At 43.8% G+C, this 18768-nt stretch overlaps 1 protein-coding gene across 1 annotated transcript in view; it reads left to right on the top strand.

The window, feature by feature from the left end:
* The window catches only part of LOC134957991 (E-selectin-like), a 357129-nt gene that overhangs the window by 181074 nt on the left and 157287 nt on the right, over positions 1-18768 (top strand). Inside the window, exon 5 of the mRNA XM_063940282.1 lies at positions 17405-17590. Within this exon, the coding sequence (XP_063796352.1) occupies positions 17405-17590 (186 nt within the window). The remainder of the gene's footprint in view (positions 1-17404; positions 17591-18768) is intronic.

Raw genomic sequence — 18768 nt, 5'->3', positions numbered from 1 at the left:
CGCTGAGGGGGAAAGGCGGTAAAGCTTTACCACACGATCCTCTCGTATACCATCTAGCAAACGTCTTTTGCGATACAAACGAGGCCCAGGTATACGGGCCAGCTGCAGATTAGTGTTTGGTATCATGTTATCATCAGCACTGTGCTCCTCCAGCCATTGCATTCTGGATTCACTGGCACAGGCTGCAAGCATGAACACCCACACAGAATCTGGGAAATAGTCCATTGGGATGTGTGAACAAAACTCAAAACACAACTAAAAACTATACAAAACCACAGTCTATCTGCGATAGAAAAGTTCCTCTGAACTGCAGGTCCAGCAATCCTCCCTCTTCAGCTGAAAAGCTTCTTCTGCAGCTGGAGATGTAAATTGACACTACTAAAAAGGGGAGGTAGAAACCACTTTATAACCAAGGCAGGGGGGGAAAAATTATGGTTTCACAGTTTTCCACTGTTTAAGGCATTAGACAATTAAAAGCATTGGCAAAAAAAACAAAATTGAAATAAACTCATCCCTCGGGGGATGAGAGAAAAAAAGGGAGAGGTTAGGGCTAAAACTGTCGGGAATTAAAACTCTCTCCTCACCCGCGAGTTCATTGAATTGGTAAGACCCTTATAACCTATAGGGAGAACAAATTGTCGGGAATTATATATACATCGCCGACTAAAAGCATACATCGCCGACTAAAGAGTCACATCGCCGGGAATTGAATTGGTGGGAATTCCAATTGTCGACAAAACGTAAGAAAACTCCCGGAATTGGCAACTAGTCATCGAATTGAATTGACCCCAAGGAGCTGCACGTTGCTGCCATTTTCACTCCGGCAATGGAGAGTATAGAGAGAGGACGTTTCTCCGTCTTCAGAGTCATGCATCAGTTCAGTGTTAGTATCTTGTACTGCATCAGTCCAGTCACAGTGGTGGTGTCATCTGCTGCGGGTGCTAGTCCGCCCCGCATGTCAGTCTGGCCCCCCTCGCAGAAGTGCAAAGGCACCTTTGCACTTCAGGAGTAACTCCCGGCCAGCGCAGCATTAACGTGCTGGCCGGGAGCTACTCCTCGCTCCCTGGCCCGCAGCGGCTGCATATGACGTCACGCAGCCGCTGCAGCCCGCCCCCCGTTCAGTCTGGCCACGCCTGCGTTGGCCGGACTGCGCCTACAAAACGGCGGCCAAACGCAGCCGTTTCGCCCCCTCCTGCCCATCGATCGCCTCTGCCTGTCAATCAGGCAGAGGCAATCGCTATACTGCTACGGCCTTCGGCCGTCCTGCATGCGCAGGCACACTACGGCGCCGGCGCATGCACAGCAGGGACTCGTTCGCTCTGCTGCATTAAAACGCAGCGAGCGAATGGGTCAGAATGACCCCCTATGTCCAGTGGTACTGCCGTATAAATTCAGTGATACTGCCGTATATGTCCAGTGGTACTGCCATATAATTCCAGTGGTACTGGCGTATAAATCCAGGCCAGTGATACTGCTGTATATGTCCAGTGGTACTGCCGAATATGTCCAGTGGTACTGCCGTATATGTCCAGCGGTACTGCCGTATAAATTCATTGATACTGCCGAATATATCCAGTGGTACTGCCATAAAATTCCAGTGGTAATGGTGTATAAATCCAGTCCAGTGATACTGCTGTATATGTCCAGCGGTACTGCCGTATAAATTCAGTGATACTGCCGAATATATCCAGTGGTACTGCCATAAAATTGCAGTGGTAATGGTGTATAAATCCAGTCCAGTAATACTGCTGTATATGTCCAGCCCTCAGGGCCAGTTCCGGGGCTTCTGGCGCCCCGGGCGGCATTAGGGGGCGTGGCTTCATACAGGGGGCGTGGTCAGTTATGCCCCCTGTACTGTTGTAGGATGTGCGGTGCGCGATTACGTCATCGCGCACCGCACAGCAAAGGTCCTCTCCACGAAGGTAAACTAGATGCTAAGCGTCTAGTTCCCTTCGTGGAGAGGACCTTTGCTGTGCGGTGCGCGATGACGTCATCGCGCACCGCACAGCAAAGGTCCTCTCCACGAAGGTAAACTAGATGCTAAGCGTCTAGTTCCCTTCGTGGAGAGGACCTTTGCTGTGCGGTGCGCGATGACGTCAACGCGCACCTCACATCATTACAGTGAAGGTCCTCTCCAGGAAGGGAAATTAGACGCGTAGCGTCTAGTTTCCCTTCACAGCGGGCAGCCCACTAAGGGAAACTAGACGCGTAGCGTCTAGTTTCCCTTCACAACGGACAGCGGGCCGCGGCAGCGGGGGGCACCACAGCAGCAGCAGATCTTGCCATGGTGCGGCACCCTCCGGATGGCGCCGGCGCCCTCCGGAAGGCGGCACCCCGGGCAAAAGTCCTGCTTGCCCGTGACAAGATCCACTACTGCCAGCGGTACTGCCGTATAAATTCAGTGATACTGCCATATAATTCCAGTGATACTGCCGCATAATTCCAGTGGTACTGGCATATAATTCCAGCAGTACAGGCGTATAAATCCAGTCCAGTGATACTGTCGTATATGTCCAGTGGTACTGCCATATAATTCCAGTGATACTGCCGTATATATCCAGTGGTCATGCCATATAAATCCAGTGGTACTGGCGTATAAATCCAGTCCAGGGATACTGCCGTATATGTCCAGTGGTACTGCCGTATAAATCCAGTGATACTGCTATATATATGTCCAGTGGTACTGCCGTATAAATCAAGTGGTACTGTTGTATAAATCCAGTCCAGTGATATTGTATATAAATCCAGTGGTACTGGCATATAATTCCAGTGATACTGCCGTATATGTCCAGTGGTACTGCTGTATATGTCCAGTTGTACTGGCATATAAATCCAGTCCAGTGATACTGCCGTATATGTCCAGTGATACTGCCGTATATGTCCAGTGGTACTGCCATATAAATACAGTGATACTGCCGCATATGTCCAGTGAAACTGCCGTATATGTCCAGTGAAACTGCCGTATATGTCCAGTGATACTGCCGTATATGTCCACTGGTACTGCCATATAAATGCAGTGGTACTGGCTTATAAATCCAGTCCAGTGATACTGCCATATATGTCCAGTGGTATTGCCGTATAAATCCAGTGGTACTGCCGTATAAATCCAATCCAGTGATACTGCCGTTTATGTCCAGTGGTACTGCTGTATAAATCCAGTGGTACTGGCATATAAATCCAGTCCAGTGATACTGCCGTATATGTCCAGTGGTACTGCTGTATAATTCCAGTGATACTGTCATATAATTCCAGTGGTACTGGCGTATAAGTCCAGTGATACTGCTGTATAAATCCAGTCCAGTGATACTGCTGTATAAATCCAGTCCAGTGATACTGGGGTATAATTGCAGTGGTACTGGCGTTTAATTCCAGTGATACTGCCATATAATTCCAGTGATACTGCCATATAATTTCAGTGATACTGCCGTATAATTCCAGTGGTACTGCCATATAAATCCAGTCCGGTGGTACTGCTGTATAAATCCAGTGATACTGCCGTATAATTCCAGTGATACTGCCGTATAATTCCAGTGATACTGCCATATAATTTCAGTGATCCTGCCATATAATTCCAGTGGTACTGGCATATAAATCCAGTCCAGTGATACTGCCGTATATGTCCATTAAAACTGCCGTATATGTCCATCAGTAATGCCATATAAATCCAGTGAGATCCTGCCGAATAATTCCAGTGATCCTGCAGTATAATTCCAGTGGTACTGGCGTATAAATCCAGTGATCCTCCCGTATAATTCCAGTGTACTGGCGTAAAAGTCTAGTCTAGTGATACTGCGTTATATGTTCATTGATACTGCCGTATATGTCCAGCGGTACTGCCGTAAAAAATCTACTGATCCTGCCGTATAATTCCAGTGATCCTGCCGTATAATTCCAGTAATCCTGATGCATATTTCCAGTGGTACTGGCGTATAAATCCAGTCCAGTGATACTGCCGTATATGTCCAGTGATACTGCCGTATATGTCCATTGATACTGCCATATATGTCCAGCAGTACTACTGTATAAATCCAGTGATACTGCCATATAATTCCAGTGATCCTGCTGTATAATTCCAGTAGTACTGGCGATAAGTCCAGTCCAGTGAAATTGCCGTATATGTCCAGTGATACTGCCGTATATGACCATTGATACTGCCGTATATGTCCAGCGGTACTGCCGTATAAATCCAGTGATCCTGCCGTATAATTCCAGTGATCCTGCCGTATAATTCCAGTGGTACTGACGTATATGTCCAGTGATACTGCCGTATATGTCCAGCGGTACTGCCGTATAAATCCAGTGATCCTAACGTATAATTCTCGTGATCCTGCCGTATAATTCTAGTGGTACTGGCGTATAAATCCAATCCAGTGATACTGCTGTATATGTCCAGTGATACTGCCGTATATGTATAGTGCTGTATAAATCCAGTGAGATCCTGCCGTATAATTCCAGTGATCCTGCAGTATAATTCCAGTGGTACTGGTATATAAATCCAGTGATCCTCCCGTATAATTCCAGTGTACTGGCGTAAAAGTCCAGTCTAGTGATACTGCCGTATAAATCTAGTGATCCTGCCGTATAATTCCAGTGATCCTGCCGTATAATTCCAGTAATCCTGACGTATATTTCCAGTGGTACTGACGTATAAATCCAGTGATGCTGACGTATAATTCCAGTGGTACTGGCGTATAAATCCAGTCCAGTGATACTGCCGTATATGTCCAATGATACTGCCGTATATGTCCATTGATACTGCTGTACATGTCCAGTGGTACTGCCGTATAAATCCAGTGATCCTGCCGTATAATTCCAGTGATCCTGCTGTATAATTCCGTTGGTACTGGCGTATAAATCCAATGATCCTGCCATAAAATTCCAGTGGTACTTGCGTATAAATCCAGTCCAGTGATACTGCCATATATGTCCAGTGATACTGCTGTATATGTCCAGCGGTACTGCCGTATAAATCCAGTGATCCTACCGTATAATCCCAGTGATACTGCCATATAATTCCAGTGGTACTGGTTTATATGTCCAGTGATACTGCCGTATATGTCCATTGATACTGCCGTATACGTCCAGCGGTACTGCCGTATAAATTCAGTGATCCTGCCGTATAATTCCAGTGATCCTGACATAATTCCAGTGGTACTGGCGTATAAGTACAGTACAGTGATACTGCCGTATAAATCCAGTGATACTGCCGTATATGTCCATTGATACTGCCGTATATGTCCATTGATACGGCCGTATATATGTCCATTGATACTGCCGTATATGTCCAGCGGTACTGCTGTATAAATCCAGTGATCCTGCTGTATAATTCCATATAAATCCATATAATTCCGTATAAGTCCAGTCCAGTGGTGCTGCCATATAAGTTCAGTGGTGCTGTCATGTGCTGTATATTATTTACTCCAAATAAAGGGGTTATTAATATTTAATCCAGATAATTTTCACAGGGTTTGCCCTGTGTGGTGTAGAGGTACGCTCTCCTGTACCGCATATTGTTATATAACTCCAGAAAAATAATGGAGAACAGAAATTTGGAGCTCCTGCTGCTGAAGCTGCTGCCACTAGTCATGAAATAGATGATGAAATCCCATCAACGTCGTCTGCCAAGGCCGATGCCCAATGTGATAGTAGAGGGCATGTAAAATCCAAAAAGTCAAAGTTCAGTAAAAAGACCGAAAAAAAAGAAATTTAAGTGGTCTGAGGTGAAACATAAACTTGCCAATATTCCATTTACGACACGGAGTGGCAAGGAATGGCTAAGGCCCTGGCTTATGTTCATGACTAGTGGTTCAGCTTCACATGACGATGGAAGCCCTCATCCTCCCGCTAGAAAAATGATAAGAGTTAAGCTGGAAAAAGCATAGCAAAGAACTGTGCGTTCTAAGATGGTATCACAAATCCCCAAGGAGAGTCCACATGTGTCGGCGGTTTCGATGCCTGACCTTCCCAACACTGGACGGGAAGAGGTGGCTCCTTTCACCATTTGCATACACCTTGCAAGTGCTGGAAGGAGCACCCACAGTCCATTTTCTGATATTCAAATTGAAGACGTCACTGTTGAAGTAAACCAGGATGAGGATATATGGGTGTTGCTGGCGCTGAGGAGGAAGTTGACGATGAGGATTCTGATGGGGATGTGGTTTGTTTAAGTCAGGCACTGTTGTCCGTGGTATGAAGAATCCCATTGTGATGTCTGGGCAAAATACCAAAAAAGCCACCTCTTTGGTGTGGAATTATTTCTCCACAAATCCGGACAACAGGTGTCAAGCCATGTGTTGCCTCTGTCAATCTGTAATAAGTAGGGGTAAGGATGTTAACCACCTAGGAACTTCCTCCCTTATACGTCACCTGCAGCACATTCATCAGAAGCCAGTGTCAAGTTGTGAAACTTTGTCGGAAAGCCAAGATGAAGTCTTTATAAGATTGTAATATGGGATCAGAACTTTCCTATAAAGGTGAAGCCCAATCTAAGGCAGATCCAGAGAGGAGAGAGATAACATACGCCACATGGGTACATTCTGTAGGAAAGTTACTTGCTTGGAGTTCAAAAATAATATCACATTGGTTTAGAGATGCCCTGCAATTTTTTGGGTTCCCATTCATTTTTGCAAGACTGGGAAGTTGAAGACAAGGTACATCTGTAGAAACTGGAGCCGGAAGATTTGTAGAAGTAGCAAAAGCTCCAGGGCCCCTGAGAGTAGCTTGGATATTATGTGGCCAACTAGTCAGTTCTTGCATGAACTGCATCACATGACCCTGTGCTTCCTCTTGATGTTCTAGGCATGTTACTAGGTCCTGTGCAAATCCTGCAGCCTGGGCCTGATCCTCAGCTGTATCCATTAGGCCAGAACAAACTGTCATGCCTGAGGGTTTAGGTTGGTTTGGGCAGGCATGTGAGGCTGAATGTCATGGCTATAGTTTTGTGAACCCGGTGTGTATGTGAAGTCCGCGTGGGTAACTGGAGGACTGTGTGAATATTGTCTGGTCTGTGGGAATCAGTGAGATGAAGAGCTCAAGGAAGACTATGGACGATGAAGTAGGTACAAAAAGTAAGATTTAATGTTGTAGTGATAATTCACAGAGGCTGAGTTTACCCCAATGACTGAAATGAAGAATGGAGTTAATTATTGTATCACGATGCTGTAGCACTCTGTATGAAAAACAATGACTATGGCTGTGACTTTAAGACTAGGCTGAAGAAGAGCAATGACTATGGCTGTGACTTTAAAACGAGGCTGAAGAGAACTGAAGACTATGGCTGTGACTTTAAGATGAGGCTGAAGAAGAGCTGTAGACTGTGGCTGTGTCTTTAAGACGATTCTGAAGAATACTGTGACTGTGTATTTAAGACGAAACTGAAGAATACTGTGACTGTGTCTTTAAGACGAGACTGAAGAATACTGTGGCTTTGTCTTTAAGACAAGACTGAAGAATACTGCTGCTGTGTCTTTAAGACGAGACTGAAGAACACTATGACTGTGTCTTTAAGACATGACTGAAGAATACTGTGACTGTGTCTTTAAGACGAGATTGAGGAATACTGTGACTGTGTCTTTAAGACGAGACTGAAGAATACTGCGGCTGTGTATCGGATATAATTGGTAACGCAACTGTATCTGGGTTGGTTCTGGATATAACTGGTAACACAACTGTAATCCAGAGTGGGTAGCAAAGGGGGTCATTCTGACCTGTTCGCATGCTGCTGGTTGTCGCAGCGGTGCAAATGGGTCAGTTCACCGGGCAACGACCAGAATAACGAAGAAAGCGATCGCTGGTGCGATCGCAAGAAGATTGACAGCAGGAAAGGGCGGCAACTCACTGTTTTCTGGGAGTGGTGAGTCCAAAGCAGGTGTGTTCAGGCCTTTGGAGGGCGGATGTCTGACGTCAATTCCGGGACCTGCATCGCTGGATCGATCACACAGGGTAAGTAACTCTTACCCTAGTCTACTTCTGCACAAAACTTTTTTTGCATAGCAGGGCTGCACAAGTGTTTGCAGCCTTGCTATGCAAAAATCCACTCCCCCGTAGGCAGCGTCTAGTTGATCGCACGGGCAGCAAAAAGTTGCTGCATGCGATCAACTCGGAATGACCCCCAAAGAGCAGAGGTTTACAAGAAACTAAAGTAATTAGTATTACCTCTTAGGGAGCACAGCTACTAAGCTCACACTGAGTTGTGTGACTCAAGGAACTGGCAACTTCTGTAACACAAGTCTCTTTACTTATACTACCTGGTCCTTGTTGATTGTTGTACAGAATCAGGTGATTCAGAGAGTCTCAGGCTGGCACGGGATTGGATAGCTCCAGATCAGCTGATCAGACCCTGTCATGTCAGTACTCCAGGTTAGGCACTGATGTGGAGTGAGGCCTATCAGGCCAAAAAAAACACTGAAGCCTAAACTTCTACAAATGAACAGAGGATGCTGACTTTTAGGCCTAAACTTCAGATTACTGAACACAGTGAAGAATCAAAATGCTGCATAAAGCTGCTTGCTGGTAACTTAGAGGAATTCCTACTCAGGTGGCTAATCAAGGGAAGCAAACACAGATTTGCAGTCTTCATGTTGAGCTGAACAAATGCAAGTTACAGGATATGCTGAGGTAAGCCCCAGAATATGAGAAATACAGTCAGGTTCATGACACTGAAGCAATAACTGCTGAGGTGTAGATGAAGTTCCTTTTTTTTTTTTCTCCCAAATCTTAGTTGTCAGCGGTGTGCCTCTTACGGAAACCGGTGATACATAGCGTAGCCTGCCTAGGAACGAGTTGGTGTTTGCGAGATGCTGCTACTGGTGCCGCTGCTGTTGTTGCTGCAGGAGGCAATACGTCTACCCAGTGGGGTGTCACAGTCATATAGTCCTTAGTCTGCCCTGTTCTACTTGTCCACATGTCTGTGGTTAAGTGGACAGTGGGTACAACTGCATTTTTTAGGACACTGAGGACACTTTTTCTGACGTCACTGTACATTCTCTGTATCGCCTGCCTAGTGAAGTGGGATTTGGTACAGGGGGGACACTAACTCCATCAATTCTCTAAGTCCCACTGAACTAATGGCGGATACCGGACGCACGTCTAACACCAACATAACTGTCAAGGCCTCAGTTATCCGCTTTGCAACAGGATGACTGCTGTCATAGTTCATCTTCCTCACAAAGGACTGTTGGACAGTCAATTGCTTACAGGAAGTAGTACAAGTGGTCTTCCGACTTCCCCTCTGGGATGACGATCGACTCCCAGCAGCAACAACAGCAGTGGCAGCAACAGCAGGCGTACCAATCATGGATCCTCCGGAAGAATCCCGGTTAGGAGAGGACTCCTCAGTCTTGCCAGTGACATGGCCTGCAGGACTACTGATGTTCCTGACTGAGGAGGAAGTTGACGTTGAGGGAGTTGGTGGTGTGGCTTGCAGGAGCTTGGGTACAAGAGGAAGAAGGGATTTAGGTGTCAGTGGACTGCTTACGCTCTTACCCAAAGTTTCACAACTTGATATTGACTTCTGATGAATGCGCAGCAGGTGACGTATAAGAGAGGATGTTCCTAGGTGGTTAACATCTTTACCCCTACTTATTCCAGATTGACAGAGGCAACACATGGCTTGACACCTGTTGTCGGATTTGTGGAGAAATAATTCCACACGAAGAGGTGGCTTTCTTGGTATTTTGCCTAGGCAATGGGATTATTCATCCCATGGACAAGAGGTGTCTCCCCCGGTGCCTGATTTAAACAAACCACATCACCATTAGAATCTTCATCGTCAACTTCCTCCTCAGCGCCAGCAACACCCATATATCCTCATCCTGGTTTACTTCAACAGTGACGTCTTCAATTTGAATATCAGAAAATGGACTGTGGGTGCTCCTTCCAGCACTTGCAAGGTGTATGCAAATGGTGAAAGGAGCCACCTCTTCCCGTCCAGTGTTGGGAAGGTCAGGCATCGCAACCGCCAGCACACTTGGACTCTCCTTGGGGATTTGTGATACCATCTTAGAACGCACAGTTCTTTGCTATGCTTTTGCCAGTTTACCTCTTATCATTTTTCTAGCGGGAGGATGAGGGCTTCCATCGTCATGTGAAGCTGAACCAGTAGTCATGAACATAGACTAGGGCCTTAGCCATTCCTTTCCACTCTGTGTCGTAAATGGCATATTGGCAAGTTTACGTTTCTCCTCAGACCATTTCAATTTATTTTTTTCGGTCTTTTAACTGAACTTTGGCTTTTTGGATTTTACATGCCCTCTACTATCACATTGGGCATCGGCCTTGGCAGACAACGTTGATGGCGTTTCATCGTCTATGTCATGACTAGTGGCAGCAGCCTCAGCACTAGGAGGAAGTGGTTCTTGATCTTTCCCTATTTTATCCTCGAAAGATTTAGTATCTGCACACTCAGTATATATTGAATTAATATTGTGGGTGTATTTATTATTATTATTATTATCCTTTATTTATATGGTGCCACAAGGGTTCCGCAGCGCCCAATTACAGAGTACATATGCACATAATCAAAACAGGAAAACAGTGACTTACAGTTTATGACAATTTAGGACAAGTACAGGGTAACTAAGCATAACTACACCAGTAAATGACAGAGAAGTTCCAGGTGGCCAAAAAACTGCTTGATTTGGGCAGTTGAGGATTATTAAAGTAAGAAAAGGATAAGCACATGAGGGAAGAGGGCCCTACTCGTGAGAGCTTACAATCTAATGTAATTTATTTCCATACAGCCACTGATTGGGACCCCTTTCTATTTTATAAATAATATTCCATCTGTTCAGGGGGTGCTGTCAACTACAGTATGTATACAACTAAGATTTGAGATTTGGGAGGAAAAAAGAAAGGAACCTGTATTATTGACGCACTAAAGAAAGATTGGTTTATCATAAAATATAACCTTTAATATGATACAATTAAAATAGGGTATAATATATTATCCCAAACTGCAGTGAAACATAAGAGTTAAAAACACGAACATTAACAAATGCATAAGTATAAAGAATGTGAACAAAAGATTAAAAAGCGTGTCCACGTGTGATTATTCGTGCATAACACTGATCATTTGCTATGATTACCAAAATATCTCTACCATTCAGTCACTTTGCTATTATGGGATGTCATCAAGGACTGACTTTCCTTTTGATGTATTATATCTGCTGTCCAAGTTGTCAGTCTCCACACTATCCTGACACAAATTCACCACCTACTCATCAATAATACCTCATAGGATCATTTCCATAATATAGAGGTTATGGTGTAAATTGGTATGAATACATAAATTATTCTCCAATTATGGAAATGATCCTATGAGGTATTCTTGATGAGTAGGTGGAATTATATGCCAGTACCACTGGAATTATACGGCAGTATCACTGGAATTATACGGCAGTACCACTGGAATTATACGGCAGTATCACTGGAATTATACGGCAGTACCACTGGAATTATTCGGCAGTACCACTAGACATATTCGGCAGTATCACTGGACTGGATTAATATGCCAGTACCACTGGAATTATATGGCAGTACCACTGGACATATACGGCAGTATCACTGGATTTATATGGCAGTACCGCTGGACATATACGGCAGTATCACTAGATATATACGGCAGTATCACTGGACATATACGGCAGTATCACTGGATATATACGGCAGTACCACTGGACATATACAGCAGAACAGGGACACCACCACTGGACTGATGCAGAATAACACAGAACTACTGCAATGGACTGTAATATACAGCAGCACTGGACATATGGCAGCAGAGGACACCACCACTGTGACTGGACTGATGCAGTACTATACACCACCACTGAATTGATGCAGCACAACACAGCACCACTGGACTGGATTTATACGGCAGCACTGGCAGCAGAGGACACCACCACTGTGACTGGACTGATGCAGCACAAGACACTACCACTGAACTGATGCAGGACACTGAGGATGGAGACACGTCATCTCTCTACACTCTCCAATGCCGGAGTGAAAATGACGGTGACGCACGGCTCCTTATCTGGAATCCAAACGCCGCGAGGATCCGACAGCGGGATGATGAAGTTTTGCCTCGTTCTGGTTTCTGAGTCAGTCGGGAAAACCAGAGCCTGACTTGGATCCGGACTCGGGTAGTGAAGTTCGGGGGGGTTCAGTTCTCAGGTAACCGAACCCGCTCATCTCTAGAAATAATTATTGTGCCATCTTAGTAAAGCTGCACACTCTGTTATTAGTACTTTTGAATTCACAGACACCCCCCACCTGCAAAGATTGGTTTCACAAGATCAACTATTTTTATGTCTATGGAAGATATCCTAAGGTCCTCATAGCCAAGCCATCCAAGTGTGCCAGTGCTTGGAACCCATGGTTGAAATATAAATCCTCTGACGATTTTAACTGCTATATGATTTCCACCCACCATTTTTTTTCTTATTTAAGGTGATCACTCTCCTTCCTCTACCTATTTTTCCCATCTTCACCCCCCCCCCCCCCCCCCTTCTTGGTTCCCTTTGCCCTTCCTTTCTTTTCTGTCTTTGACTCTAAGGTTCTTTTTGCATACGATTGTATAGGTTATGTTGCTAATGATTCCAGACCGCACTTGTGAGTGATCTCTGCTATGCTCCAATGTAAAAAAGCAAGTTATGTATTGCCTGTTTCTTTGCAACCTTTAATAAAAACAGAATATACAGAAAAAAACTTTAATTTGTCAAACACAGCCAGTAAAATGATAGTTAGGAGCTGTTTGGTTGGTATTTTCTCCATCTCCACTTTGGGGGGTATTCAATTGGTGCTGATTTTTCCGACAGTCGGAAAAATTGCACTTTTCTACAGTTTTTAGGTCGAATATGCATTCAATCAATTCAAATGAATCAAAGTGCCGTTTTTTCGACCGTCGGAAAAAAAACGGCACTTGTCGGAAAACACATGGATCCATACCTCCCAACATGACCCTCTCCAGGAGTGACAGAATGCTCTGCTCCTGGACTTCCCTCTTAATGTATGATTGCCATCACCTGTGCTGACATACCTTTCTTATCCATTAACCTGTTCAACACAGGTAATGGCAATCTTAAATTAAGAGAAAAGTCCTGGAGCAGCAGAGCATTCTATCCCTCCTGGAGAGGGTCATGTTGGGAGATATGTGGATCGGCGTGTTTTTGTCGAAAACACGGCTGTTTTCAACAGTTTGCCGCTGATGCAGATTCGACTTGTAATCAATGCCGCAAAGGGGCGGCATTGAATAGTGCCGTGTCGGATCAACTTCATGATAAATCTCCTCTTAAATCTGAAAAAATAATATAATAATGCCAGACAGTTACTGCCACTATAACAGGGCACACCATGCACTTTTCATAGTTGAAACAAACCCAAATATAATTAATGCAGGGCTCTTGCTTCTGTGGGAAAGAAAGAAGTAACACAAAAACACAAAACCGTTTTATTCACCAGAGACTACCAAACCTGTACTTAAAAAGGCCTGCGGCTCTTTCCTGCTTAATGGCAAAAGTACATTTTCAAGTATAGATTTTTTGAATTAAACACCTTTCCAACCCCATGTTCACCACTTTGCTATAGGGTTGCCATAATATCCCATAATATCCCTTTGATCCGAGATACCTATTATTTGCACGTGATCTGTGGCTGATTAAAACTAGAGATGAGCGGGTTCGGTTCCTCGGGATCCGAACCCCCCCCGAACTTCACCCATTTTACACGGTTCCGAGGCAGACTCGAATCTTCCCGCCTTGCTAGGTTAACCAGAACGCGTCCGAACGTCATCATTCCGCTGTCGGATTCTATATAAGGAGCCGCGCGTCGCCGCCATTTTCACTCGTGCATTGGAGATTGAACGGAGAGGACGTGGCAGCGTTCTCTCCCTGAAAAACTCCGTAATCTGTGCTCAGTGTGCTGCAAATATCTGTGCTCAGTGTGCTGCAAATAATCTGTGCTCAGTGTGCTGAAAATATCTACGTTCTCTGCCTGAAAACGCTCCATATCTGTGCTCAGTGTGCTGCAAATATCTGATCAGTGTGCTGCATTGTGGGGACTGGGGACCACCAGTATAAGGGGTTGAGTATCCCATATCGAAATATTCTGAAATACGGAATATTCCGAAATACGGACTTTTTTGAGTGAGAGTGAGATAGTGAAACCTTTGTTTTTTGATGGCTCAATGTACACAAACTTTGTTTAATACACAAAGTTATTAAAAATATTGTATTAAATGACCTTCAGGCTGTGTATATAAGGTGTATGTGAAACATAAATGAATTATGTGAATGTACACACACTTTGTTTAATGCACAAAGTTATAAAAAATATTGGCTAAAATTACCTTCAGGCTGTGTGTACAAGGTGTATATGTAACATAAATGCCTTCTGTGCTTAGATTTAGGTAACATCACCATGATATCTCATTATTGTATGCATTTATTCCAAAATACGGAAAAATCCGGTATCCAAAATACATCTGGTCCCAAGCATTTTGGATAAGGGATACTCAATCTGTATATACATGATGTGGCCATTCACTGGTACCTGGTGACAGAACGTATACTGGATTCCCCCACAATGTAACGTTATATCTGTCACCTTTATACATGATGTGGTTATTCACTGGTACCTGGTGACAGAACGTATACTGGATTCCCCCACAATGTAACTTTATATCTGTCACCTATATACATGATGTGGTCATTCACTGGTACCTGGTGACAGAACGTATACTGGATTCCCCCACAATGTAACTTTATATCTGTCATCTATATAATAATTATAGTAGTACAGTACAGTAGGCCATTGCTGTATCTTGCAGCTCTGTGTCACTGCAAGTATCCATTCCATATCTGTGCGGCATTTTTGTGAGCAGTATATATAGTATTACAGTGCAGCATTTTGGTGACTAACAGTATATAGTTGTACAGTAGGCCATTGCTGTATCTTGCAGCTCTGTGTCACTGCAAGTATCCATTCCATATCTGTGCAGCATTTTTGTGAGCAGTATATATAGTATTACAGTGCAGCATTTTGGTGACCCAACAGTATATAGTTGTGTACAGTAGGCCATTGCTGTATCTTGCAGCTCTGTGTCACTGTAAGTATCCATCCATTCCATTTTCTTCCAGTGATTTGGACCAATAATACCATTGATTAGAATGAATAATTCCAGTGATTTTGTCATTTTCTTCCAGTAATTTGGACCAATAATACCATTGATTAGAACGAATAATTCCAGTGATTTTGTCATTTTCTTCCAGTGATTTGGACCAATAATACCATTGATTAGAACGAATAATTCCAGTGATTTTGTCATTTTCTTCCAGTGATTTGGACCAATAATACCACTGATTAGAACGAATAATTCCTGTGATATTGAGGTGTTTGTGTCGCTTAGCTTAGCCGTCCAGCGACCACAGTGCACCTCTTTTTCTCTTTTCTTTGCATCATGTGCTGTTTGGGGCCAATTTTTTGAAGTGCCATCCTGCCTGACACTGCAGTGCCACTCCTAGATGGGCCAGGTGTTTGTGCCGCCCACTTGGGTCGCTTAGCTTAGTCATCCAGTGACTTCGGTGCAAATTTTAGGACTAAAAATAATATTGTGAGGTGTGAGGTGTTCAGAATAGACTGGAAATGAGTGGAAATTGTGGCTATTGAGGTTAATAATACTATAGGATCAACATTACCCCCAAATTCTATGATTTAAGCTGTTTGTGAGGGGTTTTTGTAAAAAAACACCCGAATCCAAAACACACCCGAATCCGACAAAAAATTTTCGGGGAGGTTTTGCCAAAACGCGTCCGAATCCAAAACACGGCCGCGGAACCAAATCCAAAACCAAAACACAAAACCCGAAAAATGTCCGGTGCACATCTCTAATTAAAACCAGGTGAAATGCAGACTTGAATTTAGCCAGACCCTGAACCTGTGTAATTCAAATGTGTCCCAGATTAAACGGATATTATGGCAACCCTTTATTATAAACTAAAACGTATTTCTTTGCTTTTGATGTGTCATAATCCAGTAGGACATTCTTCTGTGTTTGTAATTCTATATGAGAAGAAAAACATTAAACTATAAAATCAGACAGTCACTGCTAAATTACTGTAACCTATAGTGTTACAAATCACGGATGGATATCGGATGGTTACCTGGACATCGGAATTGGTGAATACCGAGAACAAAGGCACAGTCTAATGTGATGGTGGTTTTCACCAGGGATACCCACAAGGAGATTTGGTCTATGCTGTGCCCATCATGCAGGCTGCCGCCCTCTGTCTGGGTTCCCTAATACGAAGCAGGTATACAATGATGTTGGAAGGACTATATAGACATGCAGCATATAATAGCAGAGTCAACTAGGGAGGCCAATCCCTGGCTATTTTTTTCAGTCCCAGGATTGGCCTCCTTTGCTGGGACTGAATAGGAGACTTGGGAACAGGGACAGTAATCGGGAGCAGGACACAGGAATGGCAGGATTGGAACAGACCACAGGGAAGGCAGACACCAGGAACAAACAGAGGGGCGGCAGAAGACAGGATTCTCTTTGGATTTCACTAGGAAGCGCTGGGGCTAACACTGCAGCAAGGCAATGGAGTCTATACTCTAGCACAGCTTCATAGACTCCCTTTTATAGGAAGAAGATTCAATTTGTGCATCAAACTTGACTTTATGTCACGGCGTGCCAGATCCCGGAGCTCACTGTCTTTCTTGGCGCCCCTTTGACAACTGGAGCCCGACGGCCAGTGCCTCCAATGTATCTGGGAGTTATACCACTGACGACCTCAAAATAGGTCCCATGACAAATATACAATGAGATCCAAAGTCTGCCAGCAATGACCTAAGTAAAATTTAAGTCCAATTGGTTGGAAATAGCTGTGACTGACCCCTCACATAGCAATGACGTTATTAAAAATGTGCTTTTCTCATTTCAAATATTTTATTTGACAAAAGAAATCTACTTTCTGTACAAGTGTGCCAAGAATGTATTTACTCCTCTTGCCTATTTCCTTCTGTCTTTGCAAACTTCTGCTCCTGTGCACCCATAATGCTGGCTGAAATGTATTCTCACTGGCACAAATCATGACACACTAGAGACGTATACATGGTTTGTGAACTGCACGGTGGATGTTTCATGCTTCATAACTTCATACCTCTTTGGTATCTTGGGAAGGTTAGCAGCAACACTAGTTAAGTTTTAGATCACTAAACTAATATATACAGTAGCGTATGTATATTTTCTCTGATTCTGTGATCATAGTTTATAAAAAAAATTATCATTTTACTAGAGTTAATAGATGTTTAATCTGTATTTATTTATAATAAATATTATAGTATGTATGATACATAATTTGGCCATGTATGTTCTCGTACTACAATTTATTCTCTTTGATTGCAGCTGTATCATGCATGGCTCCAGAGAGACCAGAGCATGGACACATCAACTGTACTGATGTATTTGGAGAATTCCAGTATAAATCCATTTGCAGATTCAGCTGTGATGAGGGATTTGAAATAAAAGGATCAAAATCCCTACTGTGCCAGAACTCAGGAGAATGGTCTGAATTTGCACCAACATGTTTAGGTAAATAAATATTGTTCACTGTAACACTGTAATAAAGCCATGAATTTATTATTGTTCCGGGTGCAGTGGCCTGGTAGCACAACCATTGTCACCCCAATGCTTGGCATTTGTGAGGTGCGTGGTGAAGAGGAGGAGCTACTCAGCTGCACTTCGGTGTACGCTGTTCTTCACCGACCATGTTCTCCAGACTGTGGGAGACCCACTGGGGGACTTTTTATGATGAAGCAGAAACGGAAGATATTATGAGTCTGCTTTGCAACACTCAGCGGCCCAGTAGCTTTCAGTGACTTACCCTGGCCATTGTGGTCATTGTGTGATACCACAGATGACTGCATTTTGGGAGCTATAATTACTTCAGTGTCACACGGGTCTGCTAATCCTCGCTGTAGGGTGCTAACTCTGCTGCCATGAAGATGATATAAGTTTACTTTTATGTCTAAACTGTTAAAGCCATTTTAGATCACCTCTTTTTCCAGGGTGTTAGAATCTGCTTCAGTGATACAGCATGTGATGTATTAAGTTTGCATTAATTATGTATTTTTTTTTTTAAATCTTTAAAATAAAAAGTCATTGTGCAAATCAGCACTGGTGACATTAAATCATTAGTTCAGATGTTGTGTGTATGCTAGAGAGCTTTCCCAAATAGATATTTCTCATTACTTGTATAAAGATGTTTTATTGTAATAATCTTTTAAGCTATACAAGAAACAGTGTAGTAGTTAAATATTTTTTTTAATAAATTAATTGTTAAACAAGAAAAAGGGAGGCTATGTGAATCTATGGGGCAGTGGGTGTGTGAGGCAATGGAGCCAGTGTATGTGAGGATATGGGGGCAGCATGTGTGTGAGGCTATGGGGACAGCATGTGCGTGTGAGGCTATGGGTGCAGCATGTGTGTGTGTGATGCTATGGAGAAGAATTTGTTTGTGAGGCTATGGGGGCAGCATGTGTGTGTGAGACCAGGGCAACGTGTGTGTGATGCTATGGGGCAGAATTTGTTTGTGAGGCTATGGGGACAGCATGTGTGTGTGAGGCTATGGAGGCAGTGTATATGAGGCTACGGGGGCAGCATGTGTGTGAGGCTATGGGGACAGCATGTGTGTGTGAGGCTACGGGGGCAGCATGTGTGTGAGGCTATGGGGACAGCATGTGTGTGTGAGGCTATGGGAGCAGCATGTG

Source organism: Pseudophryne corroboree, chromosome 9 (assembly GCF_028390025.1).
Source record: "Pseudophryne corroboree isolate aPseCor3 chromosome 9, aPseCor3.hap2, whole genome shotgun sequence".
NCBI lineage: Eukaryota > Metazoa > Chordata > Amphibia > Anura > Myobatrachidae > Pseudophryne > Pseudophryne corroboree.
Note: the sequence above shows the minus strand (reverse complement) of the source record. Positions and strands in the feature narration are given on the sequence as shown.